The sequence below is a fragment of the Sebastes fasciatus genome, chromosome 8 (assembly GCF_043250625.1).
Source record: "Sebastes fasciatus isolate fSebFas1 chromosome 8, fSebFas1.pri, whole genome shotgun sequence".
Lineage (NCBI taxonomy): Eukaryota > Metazoa > Chordata > Actinopteri > Perciformes > Sebastidae > Sebastes > Sebastes fasciatus.
Genome location: NC_133802.1, coordinates 24,316,116 through 24,339,600, shown reverse-complemented (window position 1 = coordinate 24,339,600; position 23,485 = coordinate 24,316,116). Strand labels below are relative to the sequence as shown.

The following is a 23,485-nucleotide window of genomic DNA, read 5'->3' as shown; positions in this document are numbered from 1 at the left end:
TTCTGTATGGCATATATCAATTTCTACAATACAAAGTTACACATTATTTAATGAGGGAGATTGATACTGTAATTTGTTGACAGACCACGTCATTGTGAGTAGAGCTGCAACAATTAATCCACTTATCGATTAATCAACAATTAAATTAATCACCAACTATTTTGATAATTGATTAATCGCTTTGAGTAATTTTTTTAAGAAAATAAAGTCAAAATTCCAGTTTTCTTAAATGTGAGTATTTTTCTGGTTTTGAGTTGTGGACAAAACAAGACATTTGAGGACGTCATCTTGGGATTTGGGAAACACTTTTTGATATTTTTAACCATTTTCTGACATTTTATAGACCAAACAACTTATCGATTCATCAAGAAAATAATCAACAGATTAATCGACAATTAAAACAATCGTTAGTCGCAGCCCAAATTGCGATACAGAAAAGAAAAAGACAAGACCATTTTACAGCACCGCATAGCACAAAGGAACAAAATACAAAACTAGAAATGCAAACATCTGAGCTATTTTATGGAGAACTGGTCGATCCTACGCTTCACAGGTTCCCCTTCATTAGTGAAAGTCAAGATTCACCCATTCTGGACACATTTAGAAAAAAAAGAAAAGTCGAATAGAAATGTATATAAAATATACTTGACACATTATGATAACTGATTCAACCATTTTGCACGTAATGACTGAACTAATGTCTATACATTTTGGGGGGTAAGACTATTCAATAGAGAACTGTTTTGATCAACATGATGTATAAGCCATTGATAACGTAGGAAACAGCAGACAACTGTACATAATTATTTGCATGAATGTGCCAAAGCATTTGCAATTTGTTCAAAAAGATGTACACAAGTGACTAGATGATGTGGAGATTGAACAAGTAGTTCTGAGAAATGTACCAAAGCGACTGAGGACAAACTAACAACATTGGTACGTGGTGTACAATGTTCTCCAAAGTCTGTCCCTATATGACCCATACACCATATATAGAGCTCTAAATCAGAGACGTATTTCCTGAGGGGGGAAAAAAACCTCCCAACAACCAATGAGACACTACTAACAGATGTTCTCATCTCCTCGTTCTGAAAGCCTGATACGAGTACAAGTTTGTGCTTGAAGTCTGGTCTGAGCAAACTGAAAACAGAAGTCTAAAAGGGGCCCAGCGGAGTTTTCTTGTTAACAAATGTTGTAACTTACAATCAGTGCTACTCACCAAAACGTTGTATCCAAGATCCAACACATGTGTTAAGCGCATTTCCTTCCTCTTAAAGGTCCCATATTGTAAAAAGTGAGATTTTCAGATCTTTTATATTATAAAGCAGGTTTAAGTGTTTTATAAATACTGTTAAACTATCAAAACGCTCAATATACGGAGAAATACACACAGCCTGTATTCAGAAATTGCGCGTTTGAAACAAGCCGTCAGGATTTCTGTCCATTTTTGATGTCACAAATATACGATATTTAGACCATTACACGGTTGTAAACGTCAACATTCTAAATGTGTCCCAGTTTATTTCCTGTTGGATGTGAATGAAATCAGCTGACAGGAAGTAAACATGGACCCAAACTGTTGCCTAGCAACGCAATTCCGTTGCAATTCCGTTGAAATGCACTAAAATGGAGCGTTTTAGACGGAGGGTAAATACAGTGTTTTTTGAACATTACAGCATGTAAACATGTTCTAGTAAAAACACAAAATACAAGTCTGAACCTGAAAATGAGCACGATATGGGACCTTTAATATATTTTCAAAACTCAAGTTTTTTAAATCCTGCATTGTTTACGTCCACGCTTACTCGGTTGCTGGTGCATTGCGAGATATTTTGGCTTTCTACCGCCAACCGTTGATCAGTGGAATAGCGTGAAGTTTTTGGCAGGAACATGTATTGACTCCCCAGGGAACATTTAACCAAAAAAAAAGCCTTGAAGGGGAACCTTTTTATGGGAAAGACGCTTATTTGTACTTAAGTATAAAAACAACTACTGTATTTGTGGGGTTTCCTGATGGGCTGAGTGGTTGGGACGCCTACCACACGACAGCGTCGTCCTCGGTTTGATTCTGACCAAGAACTTGGGTTGCATGTTATACCATCTCTCTCTCTTCCCTTCTGTCCTGTGTTTTTTGTGAGCTGATATAAATTAAAAATAAAAACTGATTGTGTTAAAGGGACATATTATATCGCCTCTTATTACACGGCTTTGTTGAATACTTGATTCTGATTGGTCAATCACGGCGTTCTACGGTCTGTTATTTCTTTATAGTAGACCGTTGCTATGTATAGCAGACCGTTGCTATGTATAGCAGACCGTTGCTATGTATAGCAGACCGTTGCTATGGGCGCAATTTTTGATGTCGGACTCTGGCGGATCTGTTTTGTGTCAAATTGATTTCTTAAGTAAGTAGCTGTGTAATAAGCGGGATAAGGTACAGCTAACTAGTCATTGTTGTAAAATAAACCCCTTCAGGGTAAGACTGGCATCGCCCTGTCTGGGTTTATTTCACAACAATGACCGGCTTGCTGTACATTATTCCTTACATATCATATCGCAGACCTCTGAATTGAATCAAATTGAAATCGTACCATGGCAGAATTTGTGATATTGGTAAATATCGTATCATTGTCCAAAGAATCAATATGGTGATTTACACCCCTATTGGATACCAGTGTTTAATTAATAAGCTGTATGTGTGGATCATTCATTAATGTGTAAGGCAACATCAGGCTTGACTTAAACATTGCTTTCCTTACAAATAAATATATAGATATAAATTTACTGAATTGTTCTTTAGTATTAAAATAATAAATTAGATCGGCCCCATTGTCACAGATACCCGATCCAGCTATTTGAGTTTGCCAGATAACTGATATCAGTATTGGTGCATCTGAAATCTGAATTTACTGCTCACTATAGAGGAAACGACTGTCTGCTTTATAGGGAGAACTGAATGATCCCACGCACTCCCTGCCTCCACCACCAGCAGGAGTTACCAGTGCAGTGACGAGGACATGATCCCTCACAGGCTTCTCACCTGCAAAAACTGTCAGTTGTGTTTGTTGGAACGCTGCTTGAAACTGCAGCGGGGCGAGTATTTTGATTATTATTCACATGTAAAAGGGTTTTAGATTATGAATTAGCATTGAAATTACAAGCCTTTAGTTTTATTTCTGTGATCATAAACACTACTGATGTTAACAAACCGCATCAGAAAACAATTTTAAATGTAGTTGTTGAGTTAGTCTGCAAATTACAAAGAAAATCCAATTCTGCACACCTACTCAGGCAGATTTAAGCCGGCATTGAGCAACATCACTTTTAAAGACGCAGGACAGTTTCGGATCAGACTCAAAACTATGAGAGGTGGAAAGGAGAGACCGAGGGACAGGGATGGGAAAGCATGTAGGTCAGAGGTCAGAGGTCAGAGAGGTTTACACCACATATTCATTATTAAAAACACAGAGGTGTCAGACCGAAGCTGCTCAACAGGAACCCTTAAGTCTCTGCTGTGACACCAGTATTTAACTAATTGTTTTGTAAAATAACAGGTTTGTCTGAACATACGACCTCGCTGCTACAGTTTCTCATATACTTAAAGATGCAACTTTTAAGGCAGATGTGCTGACAGGCCGTAAAGGATATAGGTTCACTTTATTTTAAGTCTCTCACATGCCCATATGTACAGTACATGGAAACAGCTTTCTTTTTTTAAAGTTATTTTTTAAAGTATTTTTATTGATAGGACAGTGGATAGAGTGTTGGAAAGGGGGAGAGAGAGAAATGACATGCGGAAAGGACCACAGGCCGGATTCGAACCCGGGTCCACCGCTGCTAGGACTGAGCCTTGGCGATACATGGGCGCTCGCTCTACCGACTGAGCTAACCAGCCGCCCGGAAACAGCTTTCTGACGCTGTAATTATTCTCCCTGTCCATACTGGCTGGAAAGAGATATTTTACTCACACAATTTCCACGTAAAAAGACGGGAGACAAAAATCCACAGACCTCGTTTTGTGCAAAAATGCATCGTAAAGTTCATCCGAATTTCATGTCTGGTGGTCTTCTAAAGTCTCAGCTCAACAAGGAGCGTCCAGGGAAAGAGAGATGGAAGGAATTTCACACCAGAAAGACTGTTACTTGATTTTAAGATAACCACTTGATTTGACTAAGTCATCCTTCAGCTGGACTTTAGACTGCATATTTGCACAGCTTGTGAATCTTGTGTCCCCATCTTCTACACTGGAATCAAATTGATCTCATTTTGGTTAGAATGATCCTGATGGGCTGAGTGGTTGATATAATCAAAGTTTAATGTGTCTCGTTTTCTCTCTGTGGTTCTTGGGACTCCTAACGGCACCAAGCTTTGCAGATCAGGGTCAGTGTGTTATGGTTTCAGCCAGCAAACTGTGTCGATTTTTGCTCCTACGTGAAATTTAAAGGTCCCATATTGTAAAAAGTGAGATTTTCAGGTCTTTTACATTATAAAGCAGGTTCAAGTGCTATATAAATACTGTTAAACTATCAAAACGCTCAATATACGGAGAAATACACACAGCCCGTATTCAGAAATTGCGCGTTTGAAACAAGCCGTCAGGATTTCTGTCCATTTGTGATGTCACAAATATACAATATTTAGACCATTACACGGTTTTAAACGTAAACATTCTATGTGTCCCAGTTTATTTCCCGTTGCAGTGTATGTAAATAACATCAGCTGACAGGAAGTAAACATGGACCCAAACTGTTGCCTAGCAATGCATTTCCGTTGCAATTCCGTTGTAATGCACTAAAACGGAGCGTTTCAGACAGAGGGTGAATACAGGCATATTCAGGCAGACAGTATGAGGAAAATAATGTGTTTTTTGAACATTACTGCATGTAAGCATGTTCTAGTAGAAACACGAAATACAAGTATGAACCGGAAAATTAGCACAATATGGGACCTTTACAGAATATTTTATCAAAATCAAATATCTGCAATCTCGGAACCCATCGGCTATCGGTCTGACTATTGTTAAGCCTCTGGAGTCAAGGGGCTATATTTCTAGGGTTCTGGTGTAGCCGGTGGATATCTGGGGCCAAGACTTCCTCTTCCGTGCGCCGCCCATTGTTTACAGTCCGATTAGCAACTTGAGATGTGAGTTGGAGTTGAGAGATGACGTGTACAACCGGATTGTTTCACAATTAGCCAATTTAAAATCTAATTTTAAACCAATAAAAAGCTAAATCATCATCTGATAGCCGGTTGGTTCCGAGACTGCATTTTGGCCAGTGCGTTCTGCCTCATTTGCTCTCCACATGGACTGTCAAAGTTAACGTGGTAATAACACGTTAACGCAAATTTGTTTTAATGCCACTAATTTCTTTAAAGCATTAACGCAACTTGCGATTTTTAGGTTGTAGCGGGCTCGGTTTTAAAGCTAGAATGAAGATACTGATATCATATGAAACTAGAAAACCTAAAGAATCCATTAGTAATAACGCTCCAAACTTACGCTGAATTTTGGCAAGGAAAAACTGGCATGGCCATTTTCAGAAGGGTCCCTTGACCTCTGACCTCAAGATATGTGAATGAATATAGGTTCTATGGGTACCCAAGAGTCTCCCCTTTACAGACATGCCCACTTTATGATAATCACATGCAGTTTGGTGCAAGTCAAGTCAACACACTGACACACTGACAGCTGTTGTTGCCTGTTGGGCTGCAGTTTGCCATGTTATGATTTGAGCATATTTTTTTAATGTTATGTGAGGGTTTCTGGACAATATTTGTTATTGTTTTGTGTTGTTAATTTACAGTAATAAATAAATACATACATTTGCATAAAGCAAGCAGATTTGTCCACTCCCATGTTGATAAGAGTATTGAATACTTGAAAAATCTCCCTTTAAGGTACATTTTGAACAGATAAATAAATGTGTAAATATTTCACAGATTCTAGATGTGAATGCAGAATCTGTTTATAGAGATTATGTTCGTCGCCCCTGTAGCCGGGAATTAAATGATAATGTTTGAACAAGACATCTCCAAAGTAACGGCCACAACAAAGTTCAATTTTTTATGAACAACAGCAAAAGGAGTCAGGAGTCAGTTACACCTCACTCTTCAGCTTCTCTGAATGATTAAGTTGCACAAATCTTCAGAAAACTGTCAGTTTTCTTGAAAGAGACAGACTGGGTGTGAGCATCTCATACAAGTTACACAATTTCACAAAAGATTACCAAAATGCCAGAGGTGGCAATTTATGTTATGGTCATACTGTACTCTGCAGTGATAGCAGGAACCCTGTAAAAAGAATACACACATACAGATAACGCTTTAGATTACAGCCCGCATACCCTGAAGTTACCGAGTAAGTAAATGTAACGAGGGCTATGGTTAGTTGTTAACCTGAGCAGCGACAACATCAGCAGGATATGATAACAGCTCTTCTCGTTTAGCTTGTTTAGTTACCTGTTAATGTTGATTTGGTAGTCTGCCTGAAGGCTCTGGAGGTGAAGGATAAACTCAGGAGTCCTATTCTCCGAGTGTCATTCTCAGGCTGGTCGAAGGGCACTTGTAACTATGGCTGCATCAAGATTAGCTTTACACCTGCAACAAGAAGTGGACAATGATAAGACACAAGAACGTGAGAAACGAAAAAAAAGATCAACATCGATGCAGGTGCACGCTCGCACCTCTAAAACCTGAAAGCAAAGACATAACTAGCACTATCTAAACGACAATTTGGATCAAATTAGGTGCAAATCCATCTTGTAGATGTTGAAATAATTCACAGTATAACTCAAAACTCATCCTCTGGGGAACCACACATTTCTGTACAAAATTGAATGGCAATGAATCTAACCCAAGGGTGTCAAATATACGGCCCGAGGGCCAGAACCGGCCCACAAGAGGGTCCAATCCGGCCCACTGGATGACTTTGCAAAGTGTGAAATCTTTTTTAAAGCTAAAGTAATGATACTGACATCATATGAAACTAGAAAAACCTAATGAATCCATTGGTACCAGCCATGTCATACTAGGTTGTTGCGAAGGAGCTTAAATAACGCTCCAAAGCTAAATTTTGGTGAGGAAAAACTGTCATGGCCATTTTCAAAGGGGTCCCTTGACCTCTGACCTCAAGATATGTGAATGAAAATGGGTTCTATGGGTACCCACGAGTCTCCCCTTTACAGACATGCCCACTTTATGATAATCACATGCAATTTGGGGCAAGTCTTAATCAAGTCAGCACACTGACACACTGACAGCTGGTGTTGCCTGTTGGGCTGCAGTTTGCCATGTTATGATTTGAGCATATTTTTATGCGGTCTGATTTGTGGTCATTCCTAGAGCCATGCCACTGCCTTATCTAAAAACTTTTCCAAGGTTGTCACAGGAAATTGCCCGAAATCGCCAAAGTAGTGTTCCATACACCCGCGCTTAAATTCCATCTGTAACATCTGGAATTACGTGTGACTTCCATTTCTGTCCCAATGCTTTTTTTCTTATTATGAGACATATTTACAAGTGACCGGTTGCACGAGTTGTTAACACATTTTGATCAACAACTGCCGACTTGCCGAAGAATGTGGCCCATGAACTGGGATGCAGCAATAGTGCTTCAGTCGGCAGTCTGACTCAACAGATGTGTAGCACTAAGAAGAATATTGCGTTCTGCTTCCTATCTCTTTGTGTTTCCATTTTTAATAAGAAATGATTCGGGGGTGTCACGATTTAGATTCTAAATTGAAAATTGATCAAAATGATCAATTTTGACCTCCGAAATCGAAAGCAGTATCGAAAACTCTCTCGTTATTGTTTTCTCTCTCCACCCCGCTTACTTGGTGCATCCAAAGAAAAGATAATTAACAACACTTCAAAGACGACACACACACACACACACACAGTGTAAGTTACCGGTAGCCTGCAGCTACACTTTTTGAGACACCATGGCCACTGCCGGAGTCGGCTGACTGAGAAATAAGAGAACTGGAGAATCCTCCTGCTCTCCTGTCATCACCAGTGTGGTAACATTTCCCCGTGATACCATGTAGCCTATCTTTTTATAGGTATGTAAATGAAAGTGTCACAGAAAAAAACACTGATCTGTTGATATTTACAAATCAAGACTCCATAGTTTAACAATCGCATAGCCGGCAATGCTGAACAAAAAAAATGTTAAATCGAAAATTGAATCGTGACCTTAAAGAATAACTTCTATATATTTCCACCTGGATTTTATGTTCCAATGTATTATTATATAGTATTACGAAATTAGTCCAGTATTGAGGGAGAACGTTGCAGCCGCTAAACAAGCTGTGATGTAATAATTTTGGGCAACCTGGCATCGTCATTTTACGTCCACTAAAAGTGTTTGTTTTTGCCACTGACAGGCTCAGATTATTATTATAAGTATCTGACAACATTATGGAAAGGACCCTAATAAATGTTTTTCTGACCTTCCGCTTTCTGTTTGTTATGGTGTCATGTGACTTGTTGCCGGAAGACAACGGTGGAATCGTGACTGAGAGTTGGAGAGAGGAGTGCCACGGGACGCCGGTGTTGTCAGAATTTGTTGTGTTGGAGTTCAGAAAGCGTAGCTTAGTGTTATCTAAAAGATTTGAAGAATGTCGTGGCTGCATATTTAGATGACGCAAGATTGAAAAATACTGAAGTTATCCTTTAAAATCAAAAGTCAAATCGAATCCTGGATATGGAGAATCGTGACACCCCTAGAACTGATGCAGTTTTAGTTGCTAATACGATGTATGGCAATGAAAAAAAGTCAATAGAAAGCTGATTAGGACATGTTTGGCACTGTATTCAACAAGAGTCAGCCAGGCCTTCTTACAGACTGAAGTAGTGACAGTATGGAGATAGCTAAAGCAAAGAGTATAGAAGCAAAGAGACAAAACTCTGGTGTTTGTTTTGACAACAGCTTTTTGGACTGAAAACGCTTATTATATTTAGAATATTTTATTGTTCAACACAGGCCATTTCGTTTAGAATATGACAATAGAATAGAAATAATTTTGTTTTACTTTTGTACGGCACTTTTTAGGCGGACGTTTTACTGGCGTCCGGTAGTCGCTTTCAGTCCAAAATGGCAGAAGCGTAGCTCAGCTGCTGGGCGCTGACGTTGCAATGGAACAAACAAATGACTTTCACTTCTTGGAAATATAAGTTTTTTTGGGTAAAATACCCGAGGTGACATCTTTTCAAGTAAAATCTAATCATATATTCATGTTTTATTCACAATAATAATAATGATAGTAGTATTTTTACCTCCACCAAGGCCGAAGAGAGAGACAGAGAGAGCGAGTGGGGGGTTGGGGGGGGGAGGACAACTGTAGAGTCAGCGTTTTTTTTTACATTAAATTCGGTGAAATTACAGTTGAGTTCGACCAAAGCAACACTTGGTGACTGTTGGAAAGAGTAACGACGACGGTTTAGGTGAGTTTTAATTTGTTTCTGTCCAGTTTGAATGTAGTGTTTTACGCTGCTCCACTACGTACAGCTCATCTCAACATAAACAAAAATACACCTGGATGTCTGTGCTCTCCGAGTGCCATTCTAGTTAATATTATTATAGTGTGCATTATATTGGCATCACAAAAAGTGGTAAAAGTACTTCCAATTTTGTGTGGGGGAAAATTGCTATCACAATAATCAGGCTCTTTTGGCTCTTTGTTTTAATGTGGATCACTGCAGGAAACAAGGTTTTGCACGAATAAGTGGATCCAAATTGAACGAGCAACTCCAAATATTTCCTTCCGGGCTACGGATGACCCTACACACACAGACATGCCCAAAACTTCATTTAAAAAAAGGATCTCAAACTTCATTATGTGCGGTGAAACCATGCAAACGTTTACCCTGAAGACGAGCAAGAACCTTAAATACTTCTCCTGCTTTCAGACATGAATAACTTGTCATTCTCAGCCTTGGAGGTAAACGTTTAAAGCAGAAAGAAGTTAGTCAGATGACCCTCTGTTGCTGAACTCTGAATTCTCGTCACGCCCACGAGGCATTCGTCCACTCCTGTTTAGGCACATTCTGTTAAGCTTTATTGGACAGCCTAACAGAAAGTCCTGACAAACAAACATTTACAGTATTAACGCAGCGACGAGGAGAGCCTATATGGTCGCTGCATGACTGACACTTATGGACAGATCACTAAATCTTTCTTTTGTTTCTGTTTCGTTTGGTTTTGCTGACACTTCAAATATCTGCGAAGACATGTCTTCAGATGAATTGCAACAGCAGACAATTACAAGTTTGACACAGTTCCTGTGTGTTGAATGGGTTGTAGAGCTAAGACAAGAAAATGAGCTGCAGTTTGCAAAAAAAAACATTCAGTGCTGCTTTATGTAAAAGTGAAAAAAGGGGGTAGTTTGAGGAAAAATCACAACTGCTGACGTCACTGTAATAGATCCATTATATACAGTACACACCAAGACCGCAGAGCAACACTTGGTAAAATGATACATCTTTCTCTGCAGCACTATTGTCCTCAAATGTAGCTCGTAAAAGTTTGTTTTAGTACTCTGGATTACTTTGTCAGCGGAACCACTCTTTTGCAAGAATTTGCATTTCTTCACAGCTCTGCAATAGATAGATAGATAGATAGTAACTTTATTGATCCTGAGGGAAATTCAAGTTTCCAGCATCACAGTTCCATAGTGCAAAACATGTTAGTAAAAAGGCAGTAAAAAAGTTAGTAATGCAAAGTACAAAAAAATATACCAGACATAAAAATACAAGGAGATGAAAGAAAACTGTTAAAAGTGAATATAGTGCAGAGTAAAAGCTGTGATGCACGACTATTAAAAAAGTGAATATAGTGCAGAAGAGACTGTTAAAAGTGAGTATGGTGCATTATTATCCGTCCTGTAGACTGTCCTCCTTATACAGATAAAGTGAAAAAGCATTATTTTCTCATAACTTATTTGCTTTATATCTTTCTGTTTGCCTGACATCAAGATAAACCGAAATTCACCCACAACCTGGAGCCTCCAACTACAGTATGTGTGAGCACAGCCAGTGAGGAAAAGGCAGACATCAGTCCTGAGGAATTGTGAGATTATGTAGTAAATGCATGCAGGGTGTTTAGCTGAGAGCTTTTGGCTTATAGTCCACTGCAGGCTATACACAAACCTGTATTATTGAGTGGAGAGAACAGGGAGGCTCTTACCGTGTGTAGCTGTTAGCTGCTCGTTATCTTCACCTGACAGGCCTGTTGCATTGTGGCCCCTCGCTCTGCTCAACTCTGCTGGGGAAACAAGAAAAGGCTCGTTCAAGCAAGATGACAAAAGTCAGCCACACTGACACTCTGCGTCATTGGATCCTCAAAAGAGACAACCTGCACTGACTTGGGTGAAAAAGTTAAAAAAATTAAATAAATAACTTCAGAGGGTCACAGAGGATAATTAGATAAGAGTTATTAGATAACTTGTGCTTCATTTCTCAGGGGGGGAGAGAAAAAAGTTTGGTGTGACACAATGACGTCACAATTTAGCTTGCAGTGGATACACTGAGTTAGATTGAAACTGGGAAATCTGATAACTTTTGATGAATTTAAAACATTAATGAAAAACCCCAAAGCAGAGTCTGAATATTTTCACTTTAACGTTTTGCTTCAAACACTTGATTTTAATGTGTTTTTGCACATAGTGATATTGTGATATTATGCTACGTATTTATTTTGCATTTGTTTTATGTTGTGGGCGTCTGAAACTTTAATGTATGTTTAAATGCTGCTGTCTTGGCCATCAGGTCTCTCTCAAATGCTTGAGATGGGTGTGCAGTTGAGTTTTCAATTAGTGTTCCATTGTGTTCCTCTGCAGAGAGACTTTTGGATTATAGCCCACAGTAATTTAACCTGAGGGCAACTCACAAAACCAACTAAATAAAGGTTAAATAAAACAAAACAAAAAATCATCAATTAAGAAAATGTATTAAAATTTCTTGTTCGGTCAACTTATATTTTAAAAATGATTAATGTGTTGAATTAAATGTGCAAAAAAAAAAATCCATACCTGAAATCTTCAAGTCCTCGACGCTCTTCTGCTCCAAATGTCAATTAGTTTAATTTGACGCGTAATTTAGTGTTTTCTCGCTCCGGAGTTGCGTGTCCCAGAAAGGCGCTGAGGGACTTTCTTGCAGAGAGAAATACCTGCTGCGGGACCTTTTTCTGCTGGGATGAATGTGCCATAACTTTACCTCTCTATCTTATGAGCGAGTCTCTCTGAGTTGCATCTCACATCTCAGCCTCAACATCACTGCTGAGCTGCTGAGGAGCCGCAGAAAGCAAAGCCTTCACTGAGGAGAGACACGTGACTGAGACGTAGCACTGAACCTCATCTGAGAGAGAGAGAGAGAGAGAGAGGAAAAAAAAAAGCTCTGCGGTCAAAACATCAGAGCCACCACCGCAGACTTTCCTCAGGTCCTGCTGGTAGAAAGGAAGGCAGTGCAGCACCAAGACGCAGCAGCAGCATGCACCTACACTGTAAACAACTGCTGTTAATTTACAGCAGGATTTCAACACTATTAACCTGTTATTGCTAAAAACAGTGCTTTGTTTTTAACTGAACTATAATGCATTCTTAAAAAACAGCACTTTACTGCTGATCAACTGTCTAAAGTATCATCAGTAACAGTTTCATGCAGTATTTTTTTAATTCTGGGACCTGATCTGCACATGTGAGGCTTGTACATTGTACATGATTGTAAAATCAGTGAATTAGCTTTATTGTTCTTCACTCACATGTTGTTATGGTTTGCATTCTGTGCTTGTAGCCAGCTATAGACACACATTTTGGGAAAAGTGTCAACAAGTCTATTATAGCCTTTTTCCTAACAAGTGCCTTTAGTTGTATTTAGTGTGACTATTCCTATGTCTGTAACCGGCTAAGTCTATTCATCTAGGCAAAATATGTTTATTAAAATGTATGTAAAAAATACAACCTGAATAGTGAATTATCAGTAAGATAATGTAAAAGAAAGGTGAGAAACAGCTATATAATGTATCTTTAAACAGTAAATTAACTGTAAAATACTGTGAAATTAATAGAAAAACAACCAGTTCAAACTGTAAATTTCAGCGACAGTATAATAATGTTAATTTTACAATAACATAAAGGCAACCCTGCTGCCAGTTCTTTACTGTTATTTTACTGGGAAATTTTTAACAGTGTGGACAAGGCAAGGCAGCTTTATTTGTAGAGCACATTTCAGCAACAGAGCAATTCAAAGTGCTTTACATAAACATTCAAGAACATTGCGACAAAGTGCAAAAGATCATTTAGACATAATTAAAACAGTTATAAAAACATTAAAGATTAGAAAATAAGAACAAGCTAAAAATAAAAGCTAGGATAGAAGCTTAAATAGAATATAACACACAAGATTAAAAGCTCTAGTGCAGTATAAGATCATTATCTGGTTTAATAAAAGGCAGCAGCAGCAAACAGGAAATCTTAAGCTTTGATTTAAAAGAACTCAGAGTTGGAGTTGGTCCTGCAGTTTTCTGGGAGCTTGTTCCAAATATTTGGTGCATAAAAACTGAACGCTGCTTCTGCATGTTTAGTTGTGACTCTGGGGACACTAAGCAGACCTGATCCAGATGACCTGAGAGGTCTGGATGGTTCAGAACATAGCAGAAGATCAGAAATATATTTTGGCCCTAAACTGTTTAGTGCTTTATAAACCAGCAGGAGTATTTTGAAATCAATTCTCTGAGAGACAGGGAGCCAGTGTAGAGACCTCAGAACTGGACTGATATGATCCTCTTTCTTGGTCTACAGCAGGACACGCGGTGGTTTTCTGACCAAACACTCCTGTAAGAAATCTCTCTGACAGTCTACCTTCACCCAGAGATGAGTCAAACCTCTCTGCTGCATGAAAGCCAACCGGTATACACCTGGCACTACCTGTTCCTACATGGCATGAGATCCTCCCTCCAAATATGACTATAGCAAATTTAATTACTGATTGCAAAACCCTAACACATTTTTTTTCCACTTGTGGGATAAAAGTCATGCAGCTGCCAAAGAAAACCAATTGTTAACCACGAAACACTGAGCAAAGGAGAAAATAATGAATACTTAACAAGGAAGAGGGCAACACAGAGTCCAGTTAAAGTTTATTAAGGCTGTTTTTTCTGTGCATGACTGCCTTGGACTGAAGGATGGATGTTAACACAAAGACACAAAGCAATAACATGATACAGGGCCTATATGACATCAATAAAATAGCATTAACGACATTTCTTATATATATATAAAAGAAAGTGTTTCGTTTTATTAAATTAGTGAGCATGTTGTGGTTTAAATATGGGATCTGGTTACACAGAGATCTTTCTCTAAATTCATTGTGTGTTGATACGTATGTGCCTGTTAAACATGTACATTTCTTTACAGTTAAACTCCTCAGTGAGTCGCGTCGTCTTCAAGATGCTATCTTGTGAACTGCTACTGTGATGGTCCCGTGAGTCCTCACCAGAATGTTTCTACAAAACAAACAAAAACAAATTACTGAGGCGAACATTCACCTGGTGAACAATAATCATTGTTTAGTATTCGGGCTGACCCAAATGCTTCGAAAGCTTCGACCGTTGCCATGGTAATCGACCTCCAAATCAGTATTTGAAGGCTTTGTTTTTGTTTTTATATAAGTAAATATGTAATAGCCAATGAAATAAGGAATAATCCCACAACATTATTGATTATTCATACAAACAACATTACTTATTATTAGTTATTCTGAGACAGATATCGCTGTTTGTTGTGTGTAGAGATGTGCGTGTGTGTACAGTAGTGCAGCAGCGGCACTGAAACAGGGAAGATGGATTCAGATTCAGACAACTTTATTGATCTTTTTTGAGACAGACAGACAGACGAACGTGTCATCCTGCTGCACTGCGAAGCTTCGAATACCTTTGAATATTCTTCACCGAAGCTTCGAAGCCCAAAAAATGGTATTCGTGACAGCCCTGTTTAGTATTGACCTTTGACTTGTAAATCATATCAACATGTCTGTCATTCACCTCCTTTGACCAGTTATTGTATGACTGATCAATAATATACTCTTAACCAAATTCCCTAAACATGCATTATTATTGTTGGTGATGTTGTAACAATCAGGATCAGGTTATTTTATTTGTGCCCACTCATAGGTAGATTTGTTTTGTAGTAAAAGGACAAGGTATCCATGGTGACACACACATTTTACAAACACGGACAATAGACAAACATGATAAAAAATACTCAAGACTACACTGATCACTAAAACCACTAAAATACAATGAATATAAATAAATAAATAAATAAATAAATAAATAAGCAAGTGTTGCTTCTATAGCATCTGTACAGTGTAAGGTACAATAACAATTTTAGTATCATCATCACGGGTATCAGCAATGATTCCAACCTGTCATGAATAAAGTTGTTTTTTTGTATAAATGTACTATTTTAAAACATCTACAAATATAGAATGATGGCCTTTAAACTCTTCTTTAAACCCACAGTGAAATAACAAGATTTAATGGCCTGTCACATCTTGTTTTGTCATTTGATATCTGTCCCGGTCATCAAGTCATTGATTTACATCTTGTTGACAGATACTGTAATCCTACCGTACTTACAAAGTGGTCTACAAGTCACAACAAAGCAGCAGGCTCATTTACAGTTATGATAAGGTCTAACATTTAAAACTACTTCTTTCTAATAATAATAATAAGTATTGGTGTTAGTTGTCTAATAGCCGTGAACCAGAAGATGTTTTGCAAAGTCCAGAAGGTGGCAGCAGAGTCATGCAAAAGAAAAATAAACTCCTTCGCCAAGACTTGTAGCAAAGCCTGAGTTACATACTGTATAATAGATGCTCAATCTTTGATTTTGGATCTCTTTCAACAGTTTTTTCCCCTCTAGATTTATTGATCTTCCCCAAGTGTTAATCAGAACCACTACAGACAGGCCCCTTAAACTCACTGAGATGGAGAAAAAGGAGGAATAAGTGAAGCAAAAAAAGACAAAAGGTTGTGCTCACCCTGACTCAGACTCCAGGCACACAGTCGGACTGTCTGTTGGGTCTTTGGTGAGAGCTGCAGCTTGTTTGGCCAAAACTGACACAACACCACCGTGTTCATCAGACAGCGAGCCACGGCCTGGTCAGCGAGAGATATAAAAGAGTGTTACTGCACAGAACTGAAGAAACGTCAAAAGAAGCTCTGATTAAACTTTCTCCTGAGGTACCAGAAAGGCATCCATCTAGCGTATCTGCAACTTCTAGGTGTGTCTCTCCAAAGTTGAAAGCCAAATTTAACATTTGCTGAAAATCAAACATGTTTTTTGATTGTATTTCCACTAGTGTCTAGTGACCCTAACTGCCCCCCCTGTGAAGGAATAGTTCGACATTTTGGGCTCGGCTCAGTAATTTCCTGGGCAAGACTCCAGGAAAACACAGCACCCGGCCAAGAAATAGCCTGGCATATAGATCCCCATAAAACCACAACTTGCTGTTTTCACACTTTGATTTTTGTACGGATTAAACAAACAAGATATAAAGTGTTAATTGGTGAGTTTTAGAGGTGTTTGTTACTTTTGGACAGTTCCAGGCTAGCTGTTTCTCCTTGTTTCCCTGTCTTTGAACTAAGCTTAGCTAACCGGCTGCTGGCTGTAGCTTCATATTCCTGTAAGAGCTGCCTATCCTGTACAGATTGTAAAGCCCCTTGAGGCAAATTTTGTGATTTGTGATATTGGGCTATACAAATAAAATTGACTTGACTGCCTGATGGTTCTTGTTTTGGATGTGTGATGTGTGAAATGTTCAAAGTTGTATTCCATGTAGGCTTACACTTGGTGGTTTATCTGACCAAATGCCTCTCTGACAACAAGAAGTATATTGGGTGATTAGATCTTTGGCTCACAATTGGTGCATTTGCAGTTTTTTGTTGTTTTAAAGATTATTTTTGGGGCTTGTGCCTTCATTAGATACAGCCGAAGGAAACGTGGAGAGAGATCTAAGGACTCTACCAGGTGAGCTAACGTGACGCCCCACATTTACAGTTTTAATGCCTCATGTATTTTTCTCATCTTAAATGTGATCACACCAGTCAGGACAGCAGGACACAGAAAGATCAGGGCTGGCCCCTCTTAGTCGATTATTCAACTAATCTGTCGTTTAAGATTTCTTTGGTCTATTAGTCATTTTTATGCATTTTTCATGTTGAATGCCTTATTTCTAAGAAACTTACGAGCACATCTCTGGTAAACACAACATTTAAAGTGGTGCTTTTGTCTGATTCTTTGTGGAGGAACTCCGTTTCACAGATCTGTCGAGTAAATCATCTAATTGATTAGTCGACAAAATTGATTGAGTGTTAGTCGTTGGTTGAGGAAAGCCCTACCTAAAATGATACAGGGTTAGCAAAATCAATTCATTTAGTGTTGCACAGAAAAAGGTCAGTATCCACATTTCAGTTGGCAGTGAGAAGGTCATATGCTGTACGTGACTTTGTTACTTATTGTTAGTGATGCTCACAAAGAACATCACTTTGTTATTTTTTAGCAGAAAGGTTACTGAGCATGTTATTTAACACGTCTTTCTCCACAAGTAACAAGCAATTATTAACTTTGTTCATACGATTGACCTATATAATCCCGGTTGACACAACACGACGGGTAGCAAGTTGTTTGTCTTATATAATATTTAGAAATGTGCATTTTCCATTTTAAGCATTTGCACTTGAGTCCGGGGTGATTTAAAGGGAGCTAACGATAGTTTATTTGTGGTTCATTTTCTCATAACAGTTTAGCCACCTCTTGTTGCTTTCATATAAAAGTCAAACATATAAGTATCTTCAGTTGAGTTCACGGAATTTTTGCTTCTGTGGGGGAAATGGATTACCCTGGTTATCTATTGAACTGTGTAACTCTCTATGTGTTCATCAACATGCACACTGTGTGACTCCTCACATGCCAAATATTAAAGGACAACTGTCACGACCCTTCACCCTTAAGGTTTTGGCTTAAGCAACAATAAAAGGGACATTTCATTTTGGTGGCTGTGATGAACTGGTTGATGAATTTATTTACATTTGGCTCACAAGTTGAACGTTGTGAGGTGGACTGCAACTAACATTTATTTTCATGATCAAATAATCTACCTATTATTTTCTCAATTAAAAAGCTCAAAGGATCTTAAAAGACAATAAGCACCCCAACAACAGCCTGTTCACATTGATGCCGTCTTGCAAGTGATACAGAAGTATGGATCTGCTTTTAATTTATTTTTGTGTACCATAAAGGGACTACAACTTATATTTTGTTGTGCAACCTTGTTTTGTAGAATAGCATTAAATGAACCTTAAACCTTGAATTAACCGGTTGGACTACATCATGTTAGTAAATATCAAAAACTGCTCATCCAAGTTCCCAGAGCCCACAGTGACGTCTTAAAATGTCTTGTTTTGTTCGACAAACAGTCAGTTTACTATCATAGACAGCTAAGAACACCAGACAATATTCACATTTGAGAAGCTGGATCCGGTGAGTTTTTTTTTTTTTTACCATTTATGCTTGAACAATTATATAATCAATTATTAAAATAGCTCTGCCAAGCATTTTTCTTATGGTTTATGGTTCAGCTCTAGTTTTGAGTGAGTTTGTAACCTTTTGCAGGACAAATAAAGTGTCGTGCTGCTCAGTATAAAAGTGTGGTGATTGAACTTAATGTTGAATTATAAGTGTTTCAGAAAATGTAACATTAAAACTCCCATATTGTAAAAAGTAACATTTTCATGTCTTTTATATTATAAAGCAGGTTTAAGTGCTATATAAATACTGTGAATGTATCGAAGCGCTCAATATACAGATAAATACACACAGCCCGTATTCAGAAATTGTGCATTTGAAACAAGCCGTTAGGATATTTGTTCATTTGTGATGTCACAAATATACAATATTTAGACCATTACACGGTTCTAAATGTAAACATTCTAAATGTGTCCCAGTTTATTCCTGGTTGCAGTGTATGTAAATAACAGCAGCTGACAGGAAGTACACATGGACCTAAACTGTTGCCTAGCAACGCAATTCCGTTGCAATTCCGTTGAAATGCACTAAAACGGAGCGTTTCCGACAGAGGGTAAATACAGGTATATTCAGGCTGACAGTATGAGGAAAATAAAGTTTTTTTTAACATTACAGCATGTAAACATGTTCTAGTAGAAACACAAAATACAAGTATGAACCTGAAAATGAGCATAATATGGGACCTTTAAGTTATTAATTATTGGACTTATAATGACTCACGGTTGTTTAAAACAACAATGACAGACAGTTGTATTTGGGTTGAGGGTGATTTTATAATAATACGTTTATTTAGTATAGCATCTTTAATAGAACAAGAATAGAATAGATGTCAAAAGAGCCACTTGAGTACTTTACTGTCTGATACTTTTACTTTTACTCGATAAAAGGCCAGTTTGGTGTGAATACATTTAAGCAACATGTTCATATGAACCTCAGATAGAACAGGTAACTGAGTGTTTTCTTACAGCCCAGGTTGTGTCCTTGTTGATCCGTACAGAGCACACCGACCACTGCTGGATGCTTCATGCTGCCAACAAACAGACACACAAAAGAGCTTCAGTCGCCTTTAACGTCTTTAACAGTTAAGATATGAACTCAAACAGTCTGGTTTTAACTTACGTATCATCGAGATGCTGTTCGAGGGTCGACTCCATTATTAATGATCTAAATAACTCCAAAAAGTCAAGTTTTGTGTGTGAAGATTTTGTTGTTTTGGTTGTCTGCTTCCTCAAACTCAACTTCCGGTTGAAATCAGCTGACCGTCACGTGCTCTACAGTAGCCTGTGAGGACCAAACTAAAACTACGAAACGCGCAACAAAAATGTAAAACAAGACAGATAAAAAAATAGGGAGACTTTTTATTATTGATAAACTACAATCTAAATGTGTACCACATAAAATGTTGTTTACTTTCAAGATTAATTATGAGTTGTGATGTTAAAGATATAAATAGTTGTTTTTAGCATCAGTATTAGTATAATAATACTTCACAACTGCTATCACATTTATTGACCAGAGTTGGAAAAAACGTTAAAGGTCCCATATCGTGCTCATTTTCAGGTTCATACTTGTATTTTGTGTCTTTACTAGAACATGTTGACATGCTGTAATGTTCAAAAAACACATTATGTGGGGGTTGAAGCTCAACGGTCACCTTGGATTTACTCGTGTACATTTACTTGAGAAGGAAAAACTTCCACGGGACTCCGTTGTAAAAAAGGATAAAAACAAAAATCTTTATTCCACAGTTTTGTAGTATCTTCTTACAGGAGTATTCAAAAGCTAAGTTATCCTAATTAGCAAACTGTACTACGGTAAGAAAACCGTGTGGCTCGGTCCTTAACTTGAGCCTCAACTGAACAAACCACTGTTTTTACCTCAATGAGCACAAGAAGCCTATTTCTCTTAAAGCGACGGTAACCTACTTACCGGTCTAACAGAAAGCTTATATAGTGTTGCCTTTACAAAGTAACACACAAAGATATTACATCAAGATGAATTAAATCAAATGTTCATTAAATTACTTTTAACCTTTTAACATATTAATTACTATGAATTAACTTATTCAATGAAATCACTTATTTATCTCACCTACATAAAATACAGATTGTGCTTATTTATTAAACTAAAACATTTATACTAAACTTGGCTCCCACATACCGGCCCCTAATTGTGCTCTTAACTGGAGACAATTACCAAAATATACAACATGTGGAGACAAAGAAATTAAAGTCCCTCTGTGTAAGCAGTCTTCATTCTTCGTTGCTTGATTTACTGTTTACCTCAACTACTTCACTGGGTGCCAGAGTTTATCAGCACATACTATAGCACCTAGATATAGTACAGTATGAGTACTGCCTTGAAGTTCCTCATCTCCTTATCGACCTTGAGTGGAGAGAGAGTAGCGCTCAACTCTTTCCTCTTATGACACAGGCTCAGCAGAGTGCTCTTAACCTTAAGCATCCAAGCGACTGCTTTCCTAAGGCGAATCCAGGAAGAGAAGTACTGCATAAACTCCATTACTGCATCCCTTTGGTCTTCCGCTGCAGTAGCACCGACCACGGCGTTCCTAACCTCTGGGTCCTCCGTGGTTAGGTCCGCAGGGTGGTCCAAGTTCTCAGGCCAATCATCCATAGGCTCGGTGAGAAAGCCCGGGACCCGGTAACCAAGTGTGCCTTTGGATGAATTTATCTGCTTTGAGTCCCCTTGATGCATAGTCTGCAGGGTTCAGTGAAGTGTTAACATATCTCCACTGACATGGTTCAGAGATCTTCAAAATGGTTTCCACTCGGTTAGCGACGAAAGTGCGGAATCTGCTCTTTCTGTTTCTGATATACCTCAGCACAGTTGTGCTATCTGACCAAAACACTGACTGTTGGAGTTGCAGCTGCAGTTCCGATTTCAACATCTTGTCCATGCGGGCAGCCATGGTGGCAGCGGTGAGCTCCATGCGTGGGATAGTCATGGGCTTGAGTGGAGCCACTCTGGCCTTCCCCATGACAAATGCACAATGGACTTCGTTGCTGCTGTTCTTCTGTAGCAAGTAGCTAACTGTCCCGTAACCTTCTTCGCTAGCGTCAGCAAAGTGGTGCAGTTGGCTCATTACTACTTCACCAAAGCCTGCAGGCTTGAAACACCTAGGGACTCTGATGTTCTCTAGCTGGTGAAGCTCTGTCTTCCAAGCAAACCACTCACATGCAAGCTCATCAGGTATCGGGACATCCCAGCCTAGCTTCAGTCTGCAGAGCTTTTGCAGGATTCCCTTCACTTGGAGCATGACTGGTGCCAAGATACCCAATGGATCATAAACAGAGCTCACAATGGATAGGATGTTTCTCCTGGTGGGTGCTTTGTCCGGCATGATGATCTTGAACCTGAAGCTGTCGGACTGGATACACCAATGAACTCCCAAAGCTCTCTCTATGGGAAGCGCATCCCTATCCAGGTCAAGGTCTTTAACTTCTGTTGCCATTTCCTCTTCGGGGATAGCAGATAGCACAGCCCTGCTGTTGCTTACCCATTTGGTGAGTCTGAAGCCACCCTTTCCACATACAGCTCTCAAGGTGTGGTACAACAACACTGCCTCTTCTTCCGATTGGACTGAATTAAGGCAGTCGTCCACATAGAAGTTGTGCAGCACCGTGTCAACTGCTTGGATGTTGGACTGATCTCTGCTGTCCTCTGCACATTTCCTCAGGGCATAGCTGGCGCAGCTAGGCGAGGAGGTAGCACCGAACAAGTGCACCACCATCTTGTACTCCACCAACTCCTGACTGATATCGCCTGATGTCCACCAGAGGAACCGGAGAAGGTCAGAGTCCTCCTCTGGCACCTTCACCTGGTGGAACATCGCTTCCACATCGGCCATGACTGCCACTTCCTCTTGCCTGAACCTGGTGATGACACCAAGGAGGGTGCTGGTGAGATTTGGTCCCTGTAGCAACTGGTCATTCAGAGTGGTGCCCTGGTAAGATGCTCCGCAATCAAAGACCACTCTGATCTTCTGCTTCTTGGGGTGATAAACCCCGTGGTGCGGCAGGTACCAAACTTTACCATCGTCACGGCTGATGTCCTTTCTGGGTACCTTCACGGCATAACCCCTTTCAATCATACCACCCAAGAATGCTGAGTACTCTGCATGAAATTTTGGATTCTTCACAAACTTCAGCCTTAAGTTCAGAGCCCGTTGCTCAGCTACCTTACGGTTGTTGGGCATCTTCATGTCCTTGTTCCTCAATGGCAGGGCGATGCTGTAATGTCCCTCCACAAGTCTAGCTGACTGTGAGGCCATGTCAAGGAACTGAAGATCTTCTCTGGACATCTCCAGCTTCTCATCTTGCTCACACTCTGGGAAGTCGTTCTTAAACTGCTGACTCCAGAGTTCATCCAGTCTCGTAACTGATATACGGTTGGCTGAAATCTGTATCAGCCCACTTGTTGTACTGTGACCAGTGTCTTCCCGGAGAGGTCCATTGACAGTCCAGCCGAGCCGTGTTCTTACAGCATATGGACCGTCATTTACACTGGCAATGACCTCCCAGGGTTCCATAGCCTTGGGCGCATTAGTCCCAATAAGCAGTCCTATATCTGCATCTATTTTCGGGAGTATCACCTGCTGAAGGTGAGGCCACTTGTCGACGTCCTCTTGCAAAGGAATGTTACCTTTAGTTGCTGGAATGGTCCTCTGGGCGTATGTATCTGGGAGCTTGAGAAAATCGTTGCAGCCTAAGCTGCTCACTTCCAAGCCAGACACCATGTGGCTGTTAACGATCTTTTTCTCCCCCATGGTTTTAAGTAAGATTTGTGTCTTTCTGCCTATCAGGCTGAGCTCTTTCATTAGCTCCTCAGTACAGAAGCAGGCTGTACTGCCAGGGTCAAGGAAAGCGTAAGTCGTTTTTACC

General features: G+C 39.4%; 2 protein-coding genes across 3 annotated transcripts in view; both read right to left on the bottom strand.

Moving 5' to 3' along the window:
- Positions 1-12,419, bottom strand: part of slc16a4 (solute carrier family 16 member 4) — a 31,528-nt gene extending 19,109 nt beyond the window's left edge. Inside the window, exons 1-3 of one of the 2 annotated variants that reach the window (XM_074644524.1) lie at positions 12,030-12,419; positions 11,186-11,263; positions 6,460-6,597 (exon numbers count right to left, since the gene is read on the bottom strand). The gene's annotated coding sequence lies outside the window, so the exon portion shown is untranslated. The remainder of the gene's footprint in view (positions 1-6,459; positions 6,598-11,185; positions 11,264-12,029) is intronic. The other variant, XM_074644523.1, reaches the window with a different exon arrangement.
- A 1,698-nt stretch (positions 12,420-14,117) lies between these two features.
- Positions 14,118-19,863, bottom strand: lamtor5 (late endosomal/lysosomal adaptor, MAPK and MTOR activator 5). The gene is made up of 4 exons (XM_074644525.1): positions 19,704-19,863; positions 19,550-19,611; positions 16,039-16,156; positions 14,118-14,500 (listed from the first exon to the last, which is right to left on the bottom strand). Exons 1-4 carry the CDS (start codon positions 19,736-19,738, stop codon positions 14,440-14,442), a joined length of 276 nt encoding a protein of 91 aa, XP_074500626.1. The 5' UTR covers positions 19,739-19,863; the 3' UTR covers positions 14,118-14,439.
- Between the last annotated feature and the right edge of the window lie 3,622 nt (positions 19,864-23,485).

What these genes read in the sequence shown, in the direction of transcription:
- lamtor5 (XM_074644525.1), bottom strand. Translation starts at nt 19,738, where the DNA reads ATGGAGTCGACCCTCGAACAGCATCTCGATGATAC. An exon ending in GAACAGCATCTCGATGATAC is followed by an intron (nt 19,612 to 19,703) that starts GTAAGTTAAAAC and finishes GTTTGTTGGCAG; the next exon opens with CATGAAGCATCCAGCAGTGG. An exon ending in TGCCTGGAGTCTGAGTCAGG is followed by an intron (nt 14,501 to 16,038) that starts GTGAGCACAACC and finishes TTTGTTTTGTAG; the next exon opens with AAACATTCTGGTGAGGACTC.